This window comes from Chiloscyllium plagiosum, chromosome 2 (genome assembly GCF_004010195.1).
Source record: "Chiloscyllium plagiosum isolate BGI_BamShark_2017 chromosome 2, ASM401019v2, whole genome shotgun sequence".
In the NCBI taxonomy this organism is placed as follows: Eukaryota; Metazoa; Chordata; class Chondrichthyes; order Orectolobiformes; family Hemiscylliidae; genus Chiloscyllium; species Chiloscyllium plagiosum.
In genome coordinates, this window is record NC_057711.1 from 146,073,997 (window position 1) to 146,099,493 (window position 25,497).

At 39.5% G+C, this 25,497-nt stretch overlaps 1 protein-coding gene across 1 annotated transcript in view; it reads left to right on the forward strand.

Moving 5' to 3' along the window:
• LOC122558334 (transmembrane protease serine 9-like) overlaps window positions 1-25,497 on the forward strand; it is an 80,923-nt gene that overhangs the window by 48,249 nt on the left and 7,177 nt on the right. Inside the window, exons 12-18 of the mRNA XM_043706789.1 lie at window positions 784-959; window positions 4,918-4,956; window positions 6,088-6,177; window positions 11,185-11,250; window positions 15,437-15,599; window positions 17,492-17,754; window positions 21,220-21,353. Of these exons, the coding sequence (XP_043562724.1) occupies window positions 784-959; window positions 4,918-4,956; window positions 6,088-6,177; window positions 11,185-11,250; window positions 15,437-15,599; window positions 17,492-17,754; window positions 21,220-21,353 (931 nt within the window). The remainder of the gene's footprint in view (window positions 1-783; window positions 960-4,917; window positions 4,957-6,087; window positions 6,178-11,184; window positions 11,251-15,436; window positions 15,600-17,491; window positions 17,755-21,219; window positions 21,354-25,497) is intronic.

Here is a 25,497-nt window from a genome sequence, read left to right on the forward strand (position 1 = left end):
ACGTTTCGGGCATAAGCCCTTCTTCAGGAATGAGGAAAGTGCCTGACCTGCTGCGCTTTTCCAGCAACACATTTTCAGCTCTGATCTCCAGCATCTGCAGACCTCACTTTCTCCTCCAATATGATGGGCTGATATTGTAACTTTCTGTGACCCCCCGATAGAATTAGTACCATTAGTTTATTCCCTTGTTATCTTTCAAGTGAGCGCTACTAATGCTTGGTACATGTTTATAGCTAGTATGCACATTCCAACTATTAAAGGTAAGTCCCAGGAAGAAGCTACTGAAATTTGAGTGAACTAAAGGCAGAAGGAGGCAACTATGATGATTACAGAACCATGGGGTGGTGGTTGGTGGTGGGGAGGGAGCCCTCTGCTCCTCCCAGATCCATGAGGAGGTTTTTCTTGGAAATTTTTCAAAAATGTATGTCTTGTCAGCTGCCATTGAGGGTAACAGAAATGGTGTGACAAGAGCAACATCAATATGTATCCCAGTGTGTGTTTCGAACTCATAAATAACTCCAGTGATGCCCCTGCTAATGGTACCTTTGTAAGTGGAAATTTGGATTCATATCAGTCTGTGGTAATACACAAAGATGCTGACGACAAGGAACATCACCATATTTGAAAATTATTTAACACAATATTAGACAAATTGTTAAAATTGCTTTTAGCAGGATGTTTTATTGTTAAAAGAAAATTATTTAAATGACATGTAAGTTGTTTTTTTGCTTAAGCTGAACAAAGCATTGAATTCAATGATTCCTTTCCTTTTTATTTTGGCAGGCCAGGCAGTGTTTTCGTAACACTTTTACTACAGTTCAAGAGAAATGGAAGCACCTCTTTAACAGCAGAAACAGTCAAAAATACATTCCAGCAGAGCCTGACGCAAGTCAGTATGTCCAGTCAATCTGGTTCCTTGAATGGTTTCAGCATAGACTTGACATCTATTCGGTTCGCTGGTATGTTTTCTGCAGTTAATGATGCTTATTCTAACAGATAAAATTGATAATCTGTACTACAATGACATAATACACTGAATATCTACACAACAGGTAGCAGCAGTTGATTTTGTTTTCAAAGCAGTCTTCACAAATAATGGCTGCAAGCAAATGTCAAATTTGGTTAAATTTGTTTCAGATTCTGTAATACTTGAAAGACCAGAAAGTTAGTGTTGTGAAGACATTTAAATCATTAAAGCGGAGTTTTTGTTTTAAGGATGCTATCAGTTCCAAATAATTATTCTTAGTTTTTTTTAAAACATCCCCCCGCGCCCCCCCTCTACCCCGTGGAATGGGAAATCTTGAGTTAAAGAACGATTGATCCCATAGTAGCTCCGCAATCATCTTGTGAGACTGAGATATCATATCAACTGAGAGTCTTTGTGGAAGTATCAGACTCAGGCAATAAGCTACGAGATGAGAAATCTGGGTCTGCTGACCTGTGATTTGATTACCAAAGCTCTGGCAGCCCAGGAATGACTTATATTTCAGTCCTGTGTTGTCCAATGTTTCCATTGCTGTGTTTGCAATTTACATCAATAGAGCAAGAGAAGGGCCCATCTCTTCTGAGTACAGTCCAAAGAGAAAGGTCAGGCATTGAGAATCTGAGGGGTAGCGTAGAGAGGGGGATAAGCTGGGTACCCAAGGGAGGTAGCCAGGGAATATGGGGATCTATTGTGACTGATCTGGGGTCAGCTCTGTAGTTACCCAGATGCTAGACTGGGTTTTAATCTGTTTAACATTGCCTGGGTAACTGTCTGGGTGAGTGTCACAGAACTTTCCAAACTCCAACTCCAACTCAGCGTCAAAACCTTCTATGGGTCCCAGGGAGGTGGAAGATTTTCCACTAGAAATTCAAACTTCTCAGGCAATTCCCAAATTGTGCCATGTGTTAGGACTTCCACGGGCCCAGTGCACACATCAGTCGTACATTTGTTCCAGAGGCTGGAAAACGTCTGCCAAGATATACTTTTAGACCAATGTTTTCAAGCCTTTGCCCAAAAGACGTTTTGGGATCAGAAAGGAATTTCCTACACTGGAACTCCACGATAGCATAAAACTTGATAAAATATGGATTTACCTTAGAACTCTAAAATTTTCAGTAAAATTAAAATTGTGATTGTCATGGTTACAGGACCAAACCTTTAAATAAATGAAGCCCCCCATTCAACAAATACTCACTTTAACTTTTAAGTGAGTATTTGTTGAATGGGGAGCTTCATTTATTTAAAGGTTTGGTTTTGTGTACTTTGAATCCTGACCTTAAACAAGAGATGAGTCACTGAAGTTGGCTACGAAAAGAATCTTGTTCAGTTTTCCAGTGATCTCGATTTACTGATATTTGTAAAAGACACAATCATGACGTAGCAGGATTAAAGTTTTGATGGCCCTGACAGTAACTTTTCTCACTTTAACTCCCTTCTTTAAAATGTAATTACTTTGTGATGCAAGACAACAAAAGCTATACAAAGAGACGGATTGATTGATTGAAGGGAGCCATTGCATTTTACAGTGTCTACAATTTATGATTTAATAATTTCACAGTACAAATGGCTCGACAGACCTATGATGAGTTGCCTAAATCCCTGAAGTGCTGAAACCGGTTCCATTCCAATTTAGTGGATAATATCAGGAATTGAACACTAATACAATTAGTTTTGCTATGCAGATAAAAAAGAATATTTTGTCTTCAGGTATGCTGAAGGCTTTTTCTGATGGTAAGTATACAGATATAGAACTTTATTCTTAAACTTATCAGCCCATATCTTCTGCCTCCGGATTCTCAGACCAGATGTATGACTAAGGATGTGCTTCCTGACACTATGGTAGTCCTATTCATGAACTTTTTCAGAAACTTGCCAGAAAGCTTCAACTTCCGTGGGCAATTCTGCTTTCCCAGGAGCCTTTGTAAATGTCTCTGACTCTGAATTAGACTGCAACATGTTAGATAAGTTAAAACCTAGTCCATCACCTGGATAATTATACAATTGACACCCCAATCAGCCTCCTAAACCTCCTGTCTCTTTTCTGTGACTGCCCAACAACCTCCTCAACCTGATTTATCTCTCCAGAATATATCTTCAACCATCCATCTAACACCTCAACCCCTAACACATACCCCCTTATTTCCTCATCCATTTACCCACTCATTAGCATTTAAAGGTTGGAACTTTAAATTCACAAATGGCTGATAGAATCATAGAAACCCTACAATACAGATAGAGGCCACTTAGTCCACATTAAGTCTGCACCAGTCCTCTGAAGAACATCCTATCCTATCCCTGTAACCCCTCATTTACCATAGTTAACCCACCCAGCCTACACGTCCCTGGATGGTACAGAGCAATTTAGCACGGTCAATCCGCCTAACCTGCACATCTTTGGGAAGAAACTGGAGGATCCCAAAGAAACCCACATAGACACAGGGAGACCATGCAAGCTCCACACAGACAGTCACCCCAACCTGAAATCAAACCTGGGTTCCTAGTGCTGTGAAGCAGCAGTGCTAACCACTGTGCCACCATGCCATCCCTAAGTACCATGGCAGTACCGTAAAAAGGGAGTGTTTATTTTTTTCTGATGCAAGTCCCCAGCTGATGCCACACTGCACATTTCATTGACAGCCAGCATTGGAAAATCCCTGAAGAAATGTGCAACAGAGGGTGCAGTGGGAGTCCACTCATCATTTCTGCTGCTCAGAAGATTCAGGCCGACATTTCACAGCATTAAGAGAAATCTGTGCTGGAAAAAGAAGTTATTTGAAGATGTTTACGATTAACCTTCTGTGAACAACTGCTTTTTAAAAACTCACTTTGAAGAGAAAAACTCAATTTGAACATTCCTAATTGAGAGTAAACTCAAATAAAAAGAAAGATTGATGAGGTGGAATACATTGAGACAATGAGGTGAAATGGATATCATTGAGACAGTGAAGTGAGGTGAGTTGGATAACATTGAGACAATGAGGTGAGTTGGATAACATTGAGACAGTGAGGTGGGATGGATTAGATTGAGACAGTGAGGTGGGATGGATTAGATTGAGACAGTGAGATGAGATGGATTAGATTGAGACAGCGAGGTGGGATGGATTAGATTGAAACAGTGAAGTGAGGTGAGATGGATTACATTGAGACAGTGAAGTGAGGTGGGATGGATTAGATTGAGACAGTGAGGTGAGTTGGATAACATTGAGACAGTGAGGTGGGATGGATTAGATTGAGACAGTGAGGTGGGATGGATTAGATTGAGACAGTGAGTACACACTTATCCCTCTCCATCACGAGAGTAAAAACCACCGAATTATGGTCACTATCCCCAAAGTGCTCTCCTACCTCTAATTCTAACACCTGATTAGATTGAGACAGTGAGGTGAGGTGAGTTGGATAACATTGAGACAGTGAGGTGGGATGGATAACATTGAGACAGTGAGGTGGGATGGATTACATTGAGACAGTGAGGTGAGATGGATAACATTGAGACAGTGAGGTGAAATGGAAAACATTGAGACAGTGAGGTGAGATGGATAATATGAGGACTGAGGGAGGCTGGAAGAATGCCAGAGAAGATGCAAGCCCACACCAACAGTGACCTAATAATATATTGTGACAATTAGCAAATTAATTGATTCCTATCCAAAAAAAACGAAACTCAATCCATTTGATACTTTTCTTCTTAAATTAATTTCTTGACACCTAACAATATACCGATTGTCCTATGTTACAGCATCTTAAATACTTTTATGTTTCTGTTTTGTGGTGACGAGTAAGGTAAACACAGTAACATAGACAGCATCTAATCAATGCCTACTGGAGTGTTCACCGGATATTTCCACCATTAAGCAGATCAGCCACTAACTTCTCAAAATCATCATATCACCTGTGTCAATTGTGATAATCGTTTCTACTTCTGTTCATTTCAGAAATCAGTCAGACGGATGCAAAAGTTCTTCTCACCAGTGGTAAGCCATATATTTTGATCACTTCAATTTCAATTAATCTCCAAGGACTGTTTCCAAATAAAATTCATTAATTGTCAACCTCTACTCTTGAATTGCCTGTTCGGGTTTTATGTTACTCCTTTACAGTCAGATTAAATTTTGAGCTCCTTGGAACCCAGATTTTGATGTCCCACTGGTGGAAAAGTTGAAACATTTGTTGCTATCATGTGCCAAGAATGCATTGTAATTTCTGGAGGTCACACATCTGCTGAAAACCAGAAGCTGTATTGCATCTCATTGGATCGTATGCTGAAGTTGCTACTGGAGTTGCTTTGAGCATAGCCTCAAAAAAGGGGGAGCATATTTAGGACTGAGTTGAGGAGGAACTTCTTCACCCAAAGGGTCGTGAATCTGTGGAATTCCCTGCCCAGTGAAGCAGTTGATGCCACCTCGTTGAATGTTTTAAAGGCAAAGATAGATAGGTTTTGGAAGAGTAAAGGAATAAGGGTTATGGTGAGCAGGTCAGTAAATGAAGCTGGGTCCATGAAAAGAACAGCCACAGTCTCACTGAATGGAGATATTAGTGAACTAGATGCATTTTTATGACAATTGATAGTAGCCATTATTAGGCTAGTTTTTTTGTAAGTTCCAGAGTTTGTTGAATTACTGAATTCAAATTGCACGATCTACCCTGAGGGGAGTTGAATCCATATCCCTAGAACGTTAGGCTGGGTTTCCTGAATTACTTGTAAAGTGACATTATCACTACACTGCCACCTTTGCTGTGATTGATTAAGTATTTTGTACTATATCTGTTAAAATGTTATTGTTTTTACGTTAACAGTGTCCTTATTACAATATTAATGATTGTAATGTCAAGGATGGACAGGAAGTGCTTTGTTAAATATATAAGAAAGTGAGAAGGCAAAAAGAACATAGGCCCCTGAGAGACTAAGTCTGGGAAAATAATATTGGACAACCAGGAAATGGCACAAACCTTTACCAGTCTTCACAGTAAAAAACACTAATAACACTTCTAAAACTATAAATAATCAAGAGGCAAAAAAGGGTGAGGAAATAAATACAATAACTATTATTAGAGAAGAGGTACCTGATCTATTCATGGGAGAATCTTTGTTCTGTTTGCTTTAGTTTCTACGACAGAAATCATTACATCAAATCCAAGTACCATGGTTGCCACAGACTCTCCTACCACAAGTAAATCAATTGAGATGACTACAAGTAAGATATTTCTTTCTGCCTTATGATATTTCAGTAAGGCTAGCTATGAGAAAGAGAAAAGGACCAGGAAACTGTTGCACAATTTCACAAGGCCCCCAGTATGTTAATGATTAGTTTAACTGATATATTTTTGATAGTCAAGGGATCTGTGATTACCACAACAACAAAGGAGCCATTGTACCACACCCTTCTTAATAGTTGTATGCTTAGCACAATGTCTTTAGTTGCTACTGCCATATTGTCCATGTCAAATACAAAGGCTACTGTGCTATAATGTGGAGGTGCCGGTGTTAGACTGGGGTAGACAAAGTTAAAAATATCACAACACCAGGTTATAATCCAACAGGTTATTTGGAAGTACAAGCTTTCAGAACACTGGTCCTTCATCAGGTAGCTAGCTCTGAAAGCTTGTAATTCCAAATAAACCTGCTGGACTATAACCTGGTGTTGTGTGATTTTTAACCTTAATCTGCTATAGGCACTTCATCACCTTTCATTCGAATGGATGACCACGAGAAAGGAAATTCTTCCAGAGTTATGATATTTTGTAATTTTTCAGATAGTACCTTGGAATTCTGACTTGCAAAAGAAAATTGGACACATGTTGAATGTACCCTTGAAAAATCTTATGGAAAAATTTTGCATGACAAGGAAATTAAAGCAAAACTAAATTTATATGGCATCTTTTACAATCACAGGTCATCCTAAGTGCTTTACAGGCAGGTCTCCAATTTATGAACATCTGACTTACAAATCTGACCAAGATCCCATCATGTCCAGGGGCTTCATTGGTCTTTAACCACATTTATCTCCTTCGTACATTTTCATTATTTTATTTATTTCCTTGCCCTTTTTCACCTTTTAATTATTTATAATTTTAAGAATATTATTAGTGTCTTTTATCATAGAGTTATACAGCATGGAAACAGGCCCTTTGGTCCAACTTATCCAGGCTAACTAGACATCCCAGACTGACCTAGTCACATTTGCCAGCATTTGGCCGAGATCCCTCCAAACCCTCCCTATTCATATACCCATCCAGATGCCTTTTAAACATTGTAATTGTAGCTGCCTTCACCACTTCCTCTGGCATCTCATTCCCTTCATGCGCCACCCTCTGCATGAAAAAATTACTCCTCGGGTCCTTTACAAATTACTGTGAAGACTAATGCTAATATTAATTTTAACAATCCAACTTATGAAAGTTTGCTTGTATTTACAAGTGGCTATTTTAGATTGTACAGTATTGTGTTCAGATTTGCATACAAATTGACTTATGAACATACTCAGAAACGGAACGTGGGGACTATTTTCGCGATTTAGTTCAGTGGTAGTGGTAGTGTAGACCACACAGCAGCTGATTTACATGCAACCAGAAATGTGAGAAGGAGTACATATTTATTTTATTTTGTTGATTTTAATTGAGGGATAAATCTCCCCAGCTCTATGAAATAATTTGGTTGCATTTGCATTTCTATCGCCTTTTCTGATTCTGGTATTTACACCTCAACTGTAAACTCTGCATGGATATATAGGGATTCTTGAATACATATGTTTTTAATCATTTTATTTCTCCCTTTCCTAAGAGACAAACATCCAGTTTTGACTAATTCAATCTAATTTGGTTACATAATGGCACATAAAGGTATTATCCTTCCCCTTTAAGTCAGAAGGCCTGGGTTCAAGTCCCACCTCCTCCAGAGCTCTGTCATAACTAGTCTGAACAGGTTGTTAAGGAAAAATGGCTGTAAATAGAATGTAAAGTAAAAACATCAAAGATTTATAAAGCATACTCTCTTTACCCATAATGTGCTTTACATTTAAATTTATAATTGGCTGCACAGTGATTACTGGTGGTGGTTTATAGTTAAACACAAAAAAAAGTTGCAATGGTTTGTGATAGGAAAGTCATTCGATTGTTAGTGAAAACACTTTCAGACGTAAAAGAGGAAAAATGTAAAGCAGACCCATGAGCTGTTGTGGTGCAGTGGTTGTGTCCCTACCTGTGAAGCATATGACCTTTGGAGAGCTTGGCCAATACCCTGCTCAAAGGAAAATGAATCAGACCCTCACCCTATCAACTTTTGGGGCTTTTGTGATACAATGATAGTGTGACTACCTATGAGTTGGGAGATCTGAGCTTAAGACCCATCTGCTCTAGAGGTGTGTAATAACATCGCTGAGCAAGATAGTAATGAAATATTATAAAGCAGACCCAGGGGGCTCTTCAGCACAGTGGTAGTGTTCCTATCTCTGGACCAGGCTGCCCAAGTTCAAATCCCACTTGCTCCTGAAGGGTGTAATACCATCTCTGAACTGGTTAATGACAAGATATTATGCAGCAGAACCTAGCACGGTGATTTGATGGAGGGAAAATTGTTTAGTTGTTAGTGTTAACACATTTATATACTTTTAAAAATCAAGACCCAGATTTTTAGGCATTTCAAAAATCATTTGTTGTGTTTTTGATTGCACTTCAGGCCTATACGCCTGATGTTTGGGCATCTGGTGGGCAGATCAGAGGACCCCCTTGTGAGTCTGCTGCTGGACCTGGCCAGGCTACCAATAAACAGGTCCAGGCAATGGGCTGTGGAGGGAGTCATATCTGCCAACTGTCTGCCCCTTTTCCTCAGCTACATTTGGCGCTGGGTGTCCTTGGAAGAGGGAGCACATGGTGTCCACCATTACTCTCCATGCCTTTTGAGAGAGGTGACCATTGTGGGGGTACTCCCCCTCCATCTCCATTTTTATCCAGTCCCTTCCCTCTCTCCCTACTCCCATCACTTTGCTCCCCATAATGGGTTTTTGCATGTAAATACCCAATTGGGGACATCAGTGATTTGCTGGTTAATAATGAAAAAAAAAGTCAGTGATTTGTTGGTGGATACAAAAAACATTTGATGGTGTGTGACAGCACTGCTGGATATAATTTTAAAAAAGACAAAGCAGACCCAGGGATGAATCTGCAGAACTGACGGTCCCAGGCTGGGACTAGCCTATGTACATCACAACTCTATTCTAGTGTTCTTTTCCGGTCACGTTCCCTGAGTTATTACAGAAACATAAGGACCATCAAAAATACAGAATGCACACTAAAAGGGCAGTAGATTTCTATTCAACAGCAGTAATCAAAAGGGAATTGGATACATAGTTCAAAAGGCAAGATTTGCAAAACCATAGTGTGAGAAACAAAAGCTCACTCACTTCAATAATTTCAGTCCAATACAAGATCTGAATCAGTAGTGTCATTTATTTTACTCTTGCAAGAAGGTGTGGTGTCCACTGTCCACAAGACAGGGACACACACACACTGAATTCAACTAGTACACAACATTTATGTAATTTGGTTCCTATTCCCTCCTCCCATTGCTCCTCCCCTGTTTACATCTCCCACCTCTCTAAGATCGGCGCCCATTACTCTTGTTCATCTCTTGCCTTATCTGGCCTTGTCTGTGACAAAATGCTTATTCTGGTCTCACAAGGCCGTTTGACCACATCCTGCTGTGGGCTATTGTTAAGTATGTCCTCCCTTACTTGTTATGACCTTATGACCTCATGACTTCTTGATTGTGGTTAGTTCTTGTTTTTGCAGAAGCGGGAAACAGATGCTTATAACTACTGTTTGTACAGGCATACCTAGCTTAACCTCCTCCCCTTACAGCACCTTATCTATTTGTCTGTAACATCTATCATTCTTTGCAGGCACATTTCAGCTAATACAAAAACAATTATGTATTTCCTTCACATAGTTTCCATTCTTGTTGTCTCAGTCTTGGCTGAAACAATTATACACTGCCGCGAGTTCATTTACCTTGCATAAGTAAATATGATTGCAGAAGTAACACTACTTTACCTATATCCCACAATAGGCAAAGAGTTTTAATATGAAGTGGATTTCTGCCAGGACTGCTTCAATCTGTTAACTGTTACTGTTAACTGTTAACTGTTGACCTACCAGATTAGAATTGCCATGCCTCATTGAAATATTAATTGTGAACTTCCCAGCTGGAGTGGGTAAGGAGTGGGGCCTTCTTAGTGTCCTGAGGAGGTTTCCCCTGAACTCCAGAGACGTATGCCTATTTCTTCCCAAATTATACACTGTAGGTCTTTTGAAGTCCAAGCTCAACCACAATGGGCCCAGTGGCCTTTTTCTGTGCTAAGATTCTATCATTCAATGTAATTTAAACTTGTTATTCCTCTTTGCACTTGGAAAGACATAATTTCAAAGCTTAAAAATTGCTTGCAAACACAATATGCTTTTCCATGTATCATGATTTCCCTACAATGTGGAAAGAGGCCATTTGGCCCAATAAGTCCACAACAAAGAGCATCCCAGCCAGACCCACTTCCCTACCCTATCCTTGTAACCCTGCATTCCCAAAAGCTAGCCCTTCCTGAAGAAGGGCTCATGCCCGAAACGTCGATTTACCTGCTCCTTGGATGCTGCCTGACCTGCTGCGCTTTTCCAGCAACACATTTTCAGCCAAAAGCTAACCCACCTAGCCTGCACATCCATGGACTCTATAGCATGGCTAATCCACCTACCCTGCAAATCTATGTTACTGTGGGAGGAAACCGGAGCACCTGGTGGAAACCCCCACAGATACAGGGAGAACGTGCAAACTTCACACACAGTCACCTGAAGGTATAATCAAACCCAGGTCCCTGGTGCTGTGAATCGCAGTGATAGCCACTGAGCCACTATGCTGCCCCTTTATCTTTAATAAATTGGAATGCTTTGATATTAAGTACACCAAGACCATTTCTACACTAATGTATGTCCAACATTTGAAATAGAATCAAGCTGATCACCACTGACATAGAATGGAGTGATAGGAAAAGAAATAAACCTTCAAAAACTTTTTTAAAAGATAATTCAACTACAAGATTTCTGCTACAACTGGTAAATGATATAAAAATAATTTAATTTCTTGCAATGTTTGCACTGTGTGTGTTTTTGGTGCAGTTTCAAAAGCAGTTGCTGATGTATTTTTTCTTTACTTTTAGATGCAGTTACAACACCCACGACTAAAATCTTAACTTCTACAACCAGAAACGACAGCTCAAGTTCAAGTAAATTCTAATTTACTGCACACTGAATTTCATTAGCAATTTTGAGTCATTTCCACAAATGTTACCAGAATGAGTTTTATTAATGCTTAGATTAAGAAATCTCTTGCAAGATTTAAACTCACAATTTGTTAACACCCACATGTGTCCCATCGAAATATGGCCTCATGCATTGTAATTCACGTTGTGGGATAAAATGTAACTTTTGTTAACTTATGCTGTGCAAACAATCTTCCTCCAAAACAAAAAGGAGACTGACCACTATCTTATCCAAGTAATGCTTCCTCCACGAAATATTTTCTCAGTTTGTTTAATGATCAGGTCAGGACTCTGTTCATGTAATTAAATCCTTCCCAATGCCTTTTGTCTGAAGCAAGGATCAACACCAGTTAGTTTTTATTTCATTCTACATTTAATAAGTAAAAAGAAGAATTTTCTGCCAGCATTTCGGGCAGCAACAAACAGCCTGTGGTATAATTTGTACCTTTTTTCTGTAATTGATGTTTAAGGGTCTATTTACTGCTGGGTAGAACTCTCAGAACTAAACTTAGGCATTGTTTTTCTTTCCGTCATGCTGAAGAGAGCAATGACATAATTTAGTGACCATTGGCTCTTAGGTAATTATATGAACAAGGAACAACAGAAGGTCACTTGGCCCTTCAAACCTGCTCTGCTATCCAATAAGGTCATGGCTGATCTGATTTTAACCTCAACTCTACATTCCTGCATATCCCCAATAATCTTTCATTCTTTTGATGGTCAAGAATCTATCCACCTCTGCCTTAAAAATTCCGCATTCACTGCCGATAGAGGAAGGAAATTTCAAGGAAGCACAAACTTCTAGAAGAAAAATGCTTCCTCATTTCTGTTTTAAATAGGTGATGCCTTATTTTAAATGTATGACTCAGAGTTTGAGATTCTTCCATAAGAGTAAGCTTCTTTTCAACATTCACCTGGTCAAGTCCCCTGAGGATCTTATATGTGTTTTAATTATGTCACCTCTGTCTCTTCTAAATGCCAGAGGATAGCCTGTATAGCCTTTCGTCATAAGGCAATCCGTTCATTTCAGATAATAGTCTGTAAACCTTCTCTGAATTCCTTCCAAAGTACTAGCATTCTTTGATTAGTACTGTGACCAACACGTCACACATTGCAATAGATATGGTCACACCAATGCCCTGTATAACAGAAGTATAACCTCCCTACTCTTGCACATAATTTCCCTCACAGTAAAACATAGTATTCATCAGCTTTCCTGATTACTTGCTGTACCTGCATATTATCCTTCTGAGATGTATGCACTGGGACACACAGACCTTTCTGTATTTCATCTCTCTGCAACCTCTCATGTGTAGATAAAATGCTTCTTTTTTATTTTTGCTGCCAATTATTAATTCCCTTTTTTTAGTGGAGTCACCCATTTAACACAAGGTGAGGCTTTGATTTTCCTCTTTGAGGGTCATGACTCTTTGGAACTCACTTTGTGAAAAGTTGGTCGATGCAAAGTCCTTAATATTTTTAAGGCAGAGGTGGATAGATTCTTGTTAAGCAAGGCATGAAAGGTTATCAAGGTTAGGAAGGAAGGTGGGGTTGTGTTACAATCTGATCAGCCAGAGTCTTATAGAATTGCCAGGCAGGTTCAAGAGGCCGAATGGCTTGCTGTTAATTTGTATGAACGTATGTACTTTGTATAACCAATGCTCACATTGTTAAATCTTTTCTTTATAAAATTTGAATAGAAATTCTTACTATCTATTTTTATACTTCTAGCTAGTTTTCTCTCATACTCTAATTTTTCCTTTCTTATTAATCTTTTCATCATTCTTTGCAATTTTCTTTTCTTGACCATGGGGAATTGGATTTCTTTTTAAAAGTTAGTAGTCTTAAGGAAACTGTAATAATTTTTTGTTTAAGGGGAAGGTTCAAAACCCTATTCTTAAAGTACAAAGAACAATACAGCACAGGAACAGGCCTTTTGGCCTCCAATACCAGATATCCCAACCCAATCTAGTCCCACCTGCCAGCACCCGGCCCATATTCCTCCAAACCTTTCCTATTCATATACCCATCCAGATGTATTTTAAATGCTGTAATTGTACTAGCCTCCACCACTTCCTCTAGCAGCTCATTCCATACATGTACCACCCCCTGCATGAAATATTTGCCCCTTAGATCTCTTTTATATCTTTCCCCGTTCACCCTAAACCTATGCTCTCTAGTTCTGAACTCCCACGCCCCAGGGAAAAGACTTTGTCTATTTATCCTATCCATGCCCCTCATGATCTTATAAGCTTCTATATGGTCACCCCTCAGCCTCCGATGCTCCAGGGAAAACAGCCCTAGCCTATTCAACCTCTCCCTATAGTTCAAATTCCCCAACCCTGGCAACACTCACCACCCTTTGTATGAAAAACGTGCCTCACACATCTCTTTTAAACTCACCCACCCCCCACACCCCCGCCACACCTTGAACTTGTGACCCCTAGTAATTGCCCTCTCCACCTTGGGAAAAAGCCCCATACTTTCCATTCTATTCATGCCATTCTTATAAACTTCTTTGAGGTTGCCTCTCAACCTGCAAACCAGTGAAAACAAACCCTATCTATCCAATCTTTCTTCATAGATAAAATTCCCCATACCAGGCAACATCCTGATAAACCTGTTCTGTACCCTCTCCAAAATATCCCCATCCTTCTGGTAGTTTGGTGACCAGAACTGTATGCAATATTCCAGGTGTGGCCTAACTAATGTTCTATAAAACTGCAGCATAACTTGTCTATCCTTATACTCATTACCCCTTTCAATGAAGGCAAGTATGCCATATGCCATTTTTTTTAAACTACCTTATCTTTGTGCGCTACCACCTTCAGTAATCTGTGGCCCTGCACACCCAGATTTCTCTGTATATCAATTCTCCTAAGGGTTTTGCCATTCACAGTTTAATTTCCACTTGTACTTGACCTCCCAAAATGCATCATTTCACATTTGTCCGGATTAAACTCCATCTTCTATTTTTCTGCTCATGCCTCCAATTGATCTGTATCCTGCTGTAGCTTCTGATAATCCTCATCATTGTCTGGAGCTCCACTAATCTTTGTATCATCAGCAAACTTACTAACTAAACCAGCTACATTTTCCTGCAGTAATTTATGTAGATCATGAACAGCAGAGGTCCCAACAATCATCCCTGCGGAACATCATTAGTCATGACCCTCCATTCTGAAAAGCATTCTTGCACTGCTACCCTCTGTTTCCTATGACTAAGCCAGTTCTGTGTCCATCTTGCCACTCACCCCGATACCATGTGACCTCACCTTTTCTACCAGTCTGCCATGAGGTACCTTATCAAGGGCTTTACTGAAGTCCATATAGACTAATTCAACCACTTATCCTTCATCAATCATCTTTATCACCTCTTCAAAATCTCAATAAAGTTAATGAGGTATGACATCCCCCACACAAAACCAGGCTGTCTGTCATTATTAAGTACATTTATTTCTAAACGCAAATTGATCTTGCCCCTGAGAATCTTTTCCAATAATTTCCCTACCACCAACATGGGACACACTGGCCTGTAATTTCCAGGATTCTCCCTGACATCTTTCTTAAAAGATGGGACAACATTGGCTATTTCCCAGTCCTCTGAGACCTTACCTCTGGCCAAAGAGGATACAAAGATGTCTGTCAATGCTCCAGCAATTTGTTCTCTTGCCTCCCTTAATATTCTAGGATAGATCCAAACAGGACTGGGGGGGGAGTTATCTACCTTAATACTTTCCAAGATGAGCAATACCTCTTCCTTTTTAACTGCAACTTGGCTTAGAAACTCGACACTCCCTTCCCTGAGATCAACTTCTACCAATTCCTTCACTTTGGTGAATACCCCAACACAAAGAATTCATTTAGGACCTCACTGACTTCTTATGGCTCCACACACAGATTCCTTCCTTTGTCCTTGAGTGAGCCAATCCTTTCCCTGGATACCCTCTTGGTTTTTATATATGCATAAAAAGCCTTGCGAATTTCCTTAATTCTGTTTGCTAATGCCTTTACATGTCTCCTTTTAGCCCTTCTAATTCCTTGTTCAAGTTATTTGATAGATAAGCAATAGTTCAACCTACTTTTTTTCTTTTGGATTACTGTTTTGAATCAATGTATCAGACTCTAAGCATTTCTGTATGTTGCACAGCCTGTGGCTCCAGACCTGCATTCTTCAATAGGATTGTTGGTGGGACAAACTCTGTGAATGGTGAATGGCCTTGGCAGGTTAGCCTCCAAATCGGATCACATGTCTGTGGTGCCTCCATCATCTCGGACAGATGGCTCATCAGTGCAGCTCACTGTTTTCAGGAGTAAGCCCATTATTGATTTTTCATTTGTACAGTTTAATAGGAGACGTGACAACTTTTGTTAACTTTTCTCTTTGAACTTTGCATTTCAAATAATACTGATACAAAGATCTGCATGAAAGCCTGCAGATTAAGCCTTCAGATTTTGGCATTGAAGGTAGCAATAGAGAATGGACAAGAAATTGACTCAAGGTTTGGAAATTGCAAGTCCTTATCAGAGAAGCCATGATGGAGTGAGAGAAAAGGGAAGATCTGGGCACTGCACAGACTGGTTTAGAGATGCTTACTCTTTGAAATTGAAGTGAACTCCTTGGATTCAGAAACTCAATGCACACTGGCCTTAATTAATTAATGGTACTATATCCAGAAAGGTGATTGAGTCAGGAGAGGCTGCATAGCTACTAGAAATTGAATTGCACAAAACGTGTGAATTCATAGAGCAATCTGCAACTAACTTGAATTTTAATGCATGAGGGAATGAATAGCATATCTATTCCATGCAAGATATCGATGAGGCTCACAATGAATTAAAAAAAAAACATAAATGGTTTTAGTAGACTCAGGGTTAAACTGTCCAAAATTTAAGACTGATGTCTGGAAGTCCTTGTTCACAAAAAAGATTAATTAACAAATGGGACCAGGTTTCAAGTAGGGTAATGGAAATGAATTGCTCAAGAAACTGGAGGACCATAGGATGCTTCTTGATAGTTGAATTAAGGGGCTACACTGCCTTCCTCACTTCTCTCTATTCTAGGTAATCTAGAACCATGAAATAATTACTGGAATGGAATTTTCTTAATCATTCCTTTTTCAAGCCCCATTCATCGAATTATCTGATTTGTTATCTTATTAGTAGGCCATTGATGAGAGGAAGTGACACGACAGGAGGGTGTTAATTCTCTTTGCCTTGCTAGATCCACAGCAAAATCATTGACATCAATTAGCACTTGGAAGGACAGTAATGGGCAAGATTTGACAAATCATGCTTATGGCCTCATGCATTGGTCATGTCATGCAGCATACGTAAAGTTCATGATTTTGTGGACAATCCCACATATTGTGATTCCAGAAAGTTTTATTTGGCAGTTGTATACATGAAATGGAATTGCAATACACTTGAAAATGAAGCACTATTGAGCTGTGAAGGAAGAGCAGGGGAGTGAAGCTAATTTAAAGAGACCAACACAGTTGTGATGGACCAAATGATCATCTTTTGGTCTGTAAATTTACATGTAGTTTTATAAGTCAATCTTTCCAAATGATCATTCCATCTAGTCCATATGATATCCAAGGAGATGTGAGCACCTGGAATTCATAATGTGTATTGATGTACCAGGCAGTAGAACATGACGTTGTACAATAGTGTAAAGTGGGCTGTAGCAAATTGGAATTACTTCTTTCTCGTTTTGTTTTTTTTTTGTTGATAATGAGATGAAAAATCAGCCATTAGTTCCCATTCAGTCTCTTTTTGATACACCTCATTTATGGTACAAACATTGGGATAGAATGACAACAGATTTTCATTTTAAGACATGGTTGTCTCAAGCCTGAATTGCTTTAGTCAAAAGTTTCAGATCTAAAATCTTAGCAAAATAAGATAAACTGAAAACAAAAAATGCTGAAAATCACAGCAAGTCAGGCAGCATCCATGGAGAGAGAACAGGCTAACATTTCAGATCCGGTGAAGAGTTATCCAGACTTGAAATGTTAGCTTATCCTTTCTCCGTGGATGCTGCCTGACTTGCTGTGGTTTCCAGCATTTTTTGTTTTCAGTACAGATTCCAGAATTTACTAATTTGCTCCTGAACTAATATAAAGTTGTGAATGCTGATGCAAGTTAATTTAATGCTTGTTGGTACATGATTGATCATTTATTACCCCTGTTTATTTAAAAGTTCAAGAAGCAGCCCATCAATATGGACAGCATTGATTGGAACAATTGATGTAAGAAGAGGTACTGTCCAAACTATTGAAACAATTATCATCCATCCACAGTACCGACAAACCTCAAATGACTATGACATCGCAGTGCTGAAACTTTCATCCCCTCTGCTCTTTGAGGCTAACATCCAGCCAATTTGCCTTCCATCAAGTGACCATGTCTTCAATGCTGGGGACAGCTGCACCATCACAGGATGGGGGACTCTTGAATTTGAAGGTTAGTTCACAAACAATTTGATTTATTGTAAAGTTACAGATGTAACTAAATCTGTGGTAGTTGAATGTATATTAGCTTAGCGCTTGTTTCTGCTCTGATTGTACAAGATACAACAAAGCATTACTTTAATGTGCTTTTTCTTCACACTAAGTGAAGACATTGGGTAAAATTATTATCAAATGATGCATATAAACAGAAGTTCAAACTCAAAAGTATCCAAATTAGAACCATCAGGGTTAATTTACTAAATGACAAAATCAGACCCGATTGAGGCTATGTTCAGAGGGATACTAATTTTGTAATCTCATTATTGGTGATTAAACGTTTGCACTTTTTAATTACAAGTCTGGCATTTTTCTCAAGGAATGAAATGAAAATCTACAAGCAATGGTACTATCTTAGCAGTCTAAATCAGCCTCCAACACAGTGATTTGTCTAAATTACACAGCCCATGGGTATTCAATTTTTCTCGTTATGGTTAGGTATTTTTCCCAATCCGTTCATGAATGTTATAATACACTTCTGGGGCAGGTGGGACTTGAATCTAGACCTTCAGGCCCAGAGATAAAGACACTACCATGGTGCCTCAAGACACCTTGATTCAGTTGATAAACTCATCTAAGTCATTAATAAAATCAGTTTAGATATTCTCACAAAAGAGAAAGCTTATGTAATTAAATTATTCAGCTTGAATGTTAGTTTATGATAACCAAATGGATCTGCATCAAATTGTTTTGCCTGCTAGTCAACAAATCATCCTTTATCATTTTTTTTGTCCGGTCTCAGGTGGCATCATCCACAAAAGCATCTTCCCATCCCCTCCCCTTTCAGCATTCTAAAAGTATCATACCCTGTGAGACCCTGAGACCACTCCTCATTTATGACTAACACTCACCCCCTCCTTTTTCCTAAGGCAGCTTCCCATGCTAGTACAAGTAGTGTAACATCTGACTTTCGTCTCCTCCCTTCTTACCATCTCAGGCCACAAACACACCTTCCAATTCAAATAGTGAATGAGTCATCTTTATTTCATTCTGTATGCTGCATTTGCTCTCAAATTAAAATTTCTTCAATTTCTCAGATTTCTTCAACAGTTTGCTGATGGACAATTTCCGCATTTGAATCTGGGACAAATATCCTGTAGTCTCTATACATTTGACAAAATAGAATCATTTCCATCATATTTTCAACATCTCTAGGCAACACTTGACCTTGCCCCACAACTGATTCCAAACGGAATGATTTGATTTTGACAAACTAACTTTTTGCAAAATTTACCACCAAATTTGTGATCTGTCAAATAGTGCACTAGCATGTGTTCCTGTAGAATATCAATATTTGCAGCACAGTTGAGTCAGCACAAAGGGAGCTGGTGCATTCTTCTTTCATAAACTTGCATTCCGTAGAATCTGTGCAGTGTGAAAACAGGCCACTCAGCCCAACTAGTGTACACCAACCCTCTGCAGACATCCCACTTAGACCCATCCCCCTACCCTGTAACCCTACATTTCCCCATAGCTAACGCACCTGGTCTACACATCCCTCAACACGAAGCACAACCAAACCACAACTTGCACATCTTTGGACTGTGGGACGAAGCTGGAAAACCTGGTGGAACCCTCGCAGACACAGGGAGAACGTGTAAACTTCACAAAGACAGTTGTTGGAGGGTGAAATTAAACCTGGGTCCCTGGCACCATGAGGCAAGCAGTGTTATCAGCTGAGCCACTATGCTGTCCTTAGTTTAATGGTACATGTCACCTGGAACTAGGAAAGCAGAGATTTATTTGCCTTGATCCGTTAGTGGAACTTATCAATAACCATTGAGTAATGTGATCTTATTAATATTGTTTGAATGTTTGACTCCATTACTGGGAGGCGATGCTACTGACAACTGAGGCATGGAGTAGGATGTCAGAGAAGGATATCCCCTTTAATCTGCTGAAATGAGACAGCTGCAAAAAAATTTGTTTGGTGGTGGCATCATGATGAAACTAGTGAAAATGATGGACAACTATCCACTGAGTATGGAAGCTAATGGGGTGAAAGATGAGGACATGGTTCTGGGAGGGAGGTGAAGCAGTGAGGGTAGAGGAGTGAGAAATGGATTGGATTCCATCTGAATGTTTGGACACGTTCTGGTTTCCCTTGCATTGATTCATGCCTGGACAAAGCCAAGATGAAGTGTTTTATATTATGGTGTGATCTGCCTTACACTCTGAATTGAACTGAGAAAATTCCGTTAGGAAAACAGACAACGTGACAGTTAGTGTTGAAATTTTAATTTAGTCTGTCTGGTTAGAACCTTTTGGGCTGCTTGTTAATGTTTCTAAGTTCAAAATATATAATGATTTTGTCTCCTTAAAGTTTCATCTTTAGCAGATATGACACTGTTACAACTAGGGAATAGCAACATCACTTCCATTTTCAAGCTGTGTAAAGTTTATCAGTCAGCATTGTTTGGTGTCCGTTCCCATTACCTGCAATAAACTTGTCACAAATAGCATTCAATCCAAAGATGATATCCGCTTCAACATTTCCATGTCATTCACTCAAGAACTTAAAAGAGCTAATGGAACTATTTCAAAGAACAGCAGGGGACTCTTTTTCTTACTGTTCTGCCAATGTGTATTGTTCAACCAGCAGAACATAATTCTTAAGAAGTGGTTTGTTCATTTATCTAAATGCTGCTTCAAGGAGTTTCTGTGGGTGAATTGCATACTGAATGTTCTACATTACAGCAGTTGGTATACTTTGAGATGCTTTATTCATTGTAAAAGGCTAAAGGCACAATATAAATGCAAATTAGTGAACTTTGAGATGATTTGTAGCTCAGGTTAAGGTTCAGGATGTAGGTTTGCTCACTGAGCTGGAAGGTGCATTTTCAGACATTTCGTCACCATACTAGGTAACATCATCAATGAGCTTTCGGATGAAACCGGCTTCATCCAGAGGCTCACTGATAATGTTACCTAGTATGGTGACAAAACATCTGAAAATGAACCTTCCAGTTCAGTGAGCAAACCTACATCCATAAATGCAAATCCTTAGGGTTAGTGGCAGATGTCTTTTCCCTAGTTGGGGGGGAGGGGGGGAGGGGGGGGGGGGGGAGTTCAAGACTGAAGGTCACATTTTTAAAGAAAGTGGGAAAGAAATTTAAAAACTCTATGAGGGTTAATAGTTTTTCACACAGACGGTGGTACACGTGTGGAATGAACTTCCTGAAGAAGTGGTGGATGTGGACACAATTATAACATTTAAAAGACATTTGAATAGTACATGAATAGGAAAGGTTTAGAGGGATATGGGCCAAGAGCTGGCAGGTGGCACTAGTTTAGTTTGGGATTATGGTCAACAAAATGTGGAACTGGAAAGGCGCAGCTGGTCAGACAACATCGAAGGAGAAGCAAGGTGTGTTCAGGATGGTTTGGTTGGACTCAGGGGTCTGTTTCTGTGTTTCTCCAGGCTCACTACCACAAATCCTTCAAAAAGCAAATGTGGACATCATCGATGACAACACATGCAAGAACATCTATTCACAAGTTACTGAAAGAATGCTGTGTGCTGGCTTCTTAACAGGAGGAGTCGATTCCTGTCAGGTAACATTTAACCCAGTATTTTAAAATATTGAACAAAAAATATTCATACAGAATCAGTAGGTTTATAAATGGTGGTAGAGAGTGTAAAAGTGAGGATGCTATCCTCAACCTGGAGAGGTCACTGGTAGGACTCAGCTAAAACATTGCATTAAATTTTATGGGGAAGAATTGAGACACATGCACATGATGAAAAGTGGCTTCTGCACTATCAGTGTGACCTGTTTGACAATTTTACCACAGCAACCTCCGGATTGCTGGCCTGTTACTGTCCTTTTAAGGTTGGTGGACTGGATCCTCATGTTGTCAGCGGGCAAAAAAAATGATCTTGGGACTAAGTGCGAGAGAGGGAATCCCTCCAAGGAGATTATTGGGACCAGGAGGCTGCCTTCACTGCTTACAGTCCCTCTTTGCCCCAGTTAACCTTCCCCAATCCTTTTGTTCAAGCTGCCTCTGAGAGGGAGCCACATTTAGCTGGGGAAGGGAGTGGAACAATAAAGGAGTCCCTGGTTGGATCTTAATTATAGAAAATATCTGCCTACCTCCTCATTGTATGTGACCTTTCTACATTTGGTTGTGCTGTTTGTGAATTACCTCAGTGGTAGGATGGCATCAAGGAACCAGTCCTGCATTCTACCCTACAAGTTTACTGGTGCCAGTAAAATCCTGGCCTGATTATGAGCAGGTCAGGAAGGATGTCAAGGCCTTAGAGAGCTTATACAGGAGATTTCCGAGAATAGTAATACAAAGCAGGCGTTCACTTATGTGGTGGTATTAGATCTTCTCCTTAGAACAGAAAAGTTTAAAGACATTTATTTAATGGTGGTAATCAACATGTAATTGGTTTTGATAGCGTCAGGGCCAGATGGAGTATCAAATTTTTCTGGTTACAAAGTTCCAGGAAAGTAAGGAAAGGGAGAGAGGTGGATTATTAACAAGGAAAACGTTGCAGTGATGCAAGGGAAAAGGATGTTCCTGAAAGGATAAAGGATAGAGATAATCAATAAAAGAAATGCAATTGCATTGTTTGGTGTAGATTATAGATCACCAATTAGTGAGACTTTTGTAGAAAAACAAATTTGCAATGGAATTACAGACATGAGCAAGATTAAGAGGGCCATTATGATGGAGAACATTAATTACCCAAATATAAACTGAATAGTAACTGTGTATGGAGCAAGGGTTAGGAGTTAGCAAGAGGATAGGAGCAAGAGTTCCGAAAGTGCAATCAGCAACATTTTGTACAGCAGTATGTTTCCAGTCCAAAGAGACAGAAGAAACAGCTGTACTTAGTTCATGGGAACATGGTAGACCAAATAGCTCAAGTATCGTCGGATAATGTAATTTGGGAAATGAACGCCCAAAGGGAAAACAAGTCCAGAGTCTTTGGATGACAAAAGAGAAAAAAATCAAGGCAAAGAAGAAATGGTGTGCTCATGATAGATGTCAGGGGGATAATACAATCAAGAACCAGGCTTAGAGGAGGATTGGAAAAGAAATTGAGAAGCAAAAAGAAAGTATGAGAATAGGTAGGCAACCAACAGAAACAAGAATTCAAATGTTTTCTGTCTGTACAAACAGGCAGTCCACAGGTTGTGAACATTCTGGAGTCTGTTTGCAAGTCAATTTGTATGCAAGTTGGAGCATAAAGCAGGACAATATAAAAGAGCTATTTGTAAGTGTCGGAAATATTTATATGTCAGGTCTTTAAAATTACATCCCTGTATTGCATCATGTTCGCAAGTACAAATGTTTGTAAATCAGGCATTCATAAATCGGGGACCCCTGTAAATAATGAAGGTTGGTAAATGGAAGAGTGGCAATAATTAGGAACCAAAAAGGGATTGTATGCTTGAGACAAGATAAAGCAGGGGGCAGTTCAGACACTTACAGGGTTTAATACTGATAAAGAGGCATCCTGATGAAGGGTTTATGCCGAACATTGATTCTCTTGCTCCTCTGATGCTGACCGACCTGCTGTGCTTTTCCGGCGCCTCGTTCTCGACTCTGATCTCCAGCACCTGCAGTCCTCACTTTCTCCCAGTGTGGATAAACGGTCTGCACCTAAAGTTTGACGCAGCCAGAACTGGGTGAGATGCACAGGATGAGAAGGGTAACAAGAAAAAAAGAAAGTGAAATTTGTAGAGGCAGTTCCCGTCTTTCTTAAACTCAAAGGTAGTAATAGAGGACTGGAGAATTATAAATGTTCAATGCTTGCTCAAAATAATTTGTAACATTAAGCTGAAAAACCAAAGGGCTATCAATTTACTCCACAGTGGAGGAATGCTTCAAGAATTTATAATTTGAGACAAATTAATAATCACTTGGGCAAATGCAAGCTAATTATAGTAATAAATATGGATTTGTTAAAAGCAAATCATGTTTCACTAATTGCTTGAGAGCTAACAGGTTGATGAGCAATGGCATAGACTCCAGATCAGACAAGTCATGACATCATACAGCACAGTAATAAACCCTTCAGTCCAACCACTCCATACCAAACATAATCCCAAACTAAACTAGTCCTGGTACATATCACTCCAAACCTTTCCTATTTATTGACTTATCCAAATGTCTTTTAAATGTTATAGTTGTACTCATATCCACCACTTCCTCAGAAAGTTCATTCCACTCGCAAACAACCTTCTGTGTAAAACATTTGCCCCTCATGTCTTTTTTAAATCTCTCTCCTCCTCACCTTAAAAATGTGTCCCTAGTCTTGATATCCCACGTCCTAAGGAAAAGGCAACTATCATTAATTTTATCTATACCCCTCATTATATACCTCTATAAGGTCACCTCCCAAACTCCTATGCTCCAGTGAAAAATATCCCAGCCTATCCAGCACTTCTTTATAACTCAAACCTTCCGTACCCGGTGACATCCTGGTAAATCTTTTCTGAACCTTCTCAACCTTAATAATATCCTTCCTATAACTGGGCGATCAGAACTGGGCACAGTATTCCAGAAGAGGCTGCATCAATGTCCTGTACAACCCCAACATAACTTCCCAACACCTACACTCAAAGGACTGAGCAGTGAAGGCAAACACCTTTTCAAAGAATTATGTACCTGCACCCTCACGTTCCTCTGTGCTGCAACACCACCCAAGACCATTTCATTAATTGTCTAAGCCCTACCCATGTTTCTTGTACCAAATGCAATAGTCGCATTTATCCAAATTGAACTCTATCTGCTAGTTTTCTGTAACATTAAAATAGTTTAATGATATGTGACATTACAATATAAAGGTGGCTCCTATGTCTGCAGTCACTCACTCTGTAGATAATGTACTGTCACATCAATAAGTACAGAACCCAGAATATATGTGCAGGTCTGTGATATTGTAGCATTGTAAGTAGTTAATATTGTTAATAAATTTCAAGACATTTGAAACCGGTATCTAGTCTTCATGGTACGCTAAACATTGCAACCGCAAAGCGCATTATGATAGCAGATGGGCATGAAATGCTAACAGTGGCAGCTAGTTAATGAGAGTGAATGGATGCTAAAGGCTGTGAGGGTGACAGCAGCATGGTAATTGTGAAGCATTCTTTTCCATTACTCTTCATTATCTACTCAAATTCAAAGATGAAGTTAATAACCAAGACTAAAGCACAGAACTGTAGCACAGTGATTCTGTCTCTCTATACCTCTTTAAAAAATGCTGAAAGGACTCAGATTAGAAAAGCAATCCTGGAACAGAACATAACTTAAAACACGAGAAAAGGAATGAGTGGATAGGTTGAGAAGGCAGTACTTGTGCTTAAAATAAGCAAAATTCTATTAGTAGTACACAAAATCCATTCACTCTAAAGTCAGGCCTCAAACAATGAAGCTCCACCTTCTAGATGACGTTGTTTTGTAACACGGAATCCAAGTTTAGTCTCACCAAACACAACAGTGCCCAATATTTCTTGAGAAAGGCAAGCTATATTCTGCAGGAGGACATTGAGCTAAAATGTGTAAGAAATCCGATCAGCCAGTCAAATACCAAGTACAACACAATTCTCCACAGCAAGAAGAAATAACCAAGGAAATAACATGACAACAATATAAGCTTCCAATGTTCCATCCATGACACACAATGATGTCAACAATGTTTAATAGGTAACCATACCATCACCGATTATAGACCTCAGTCAGG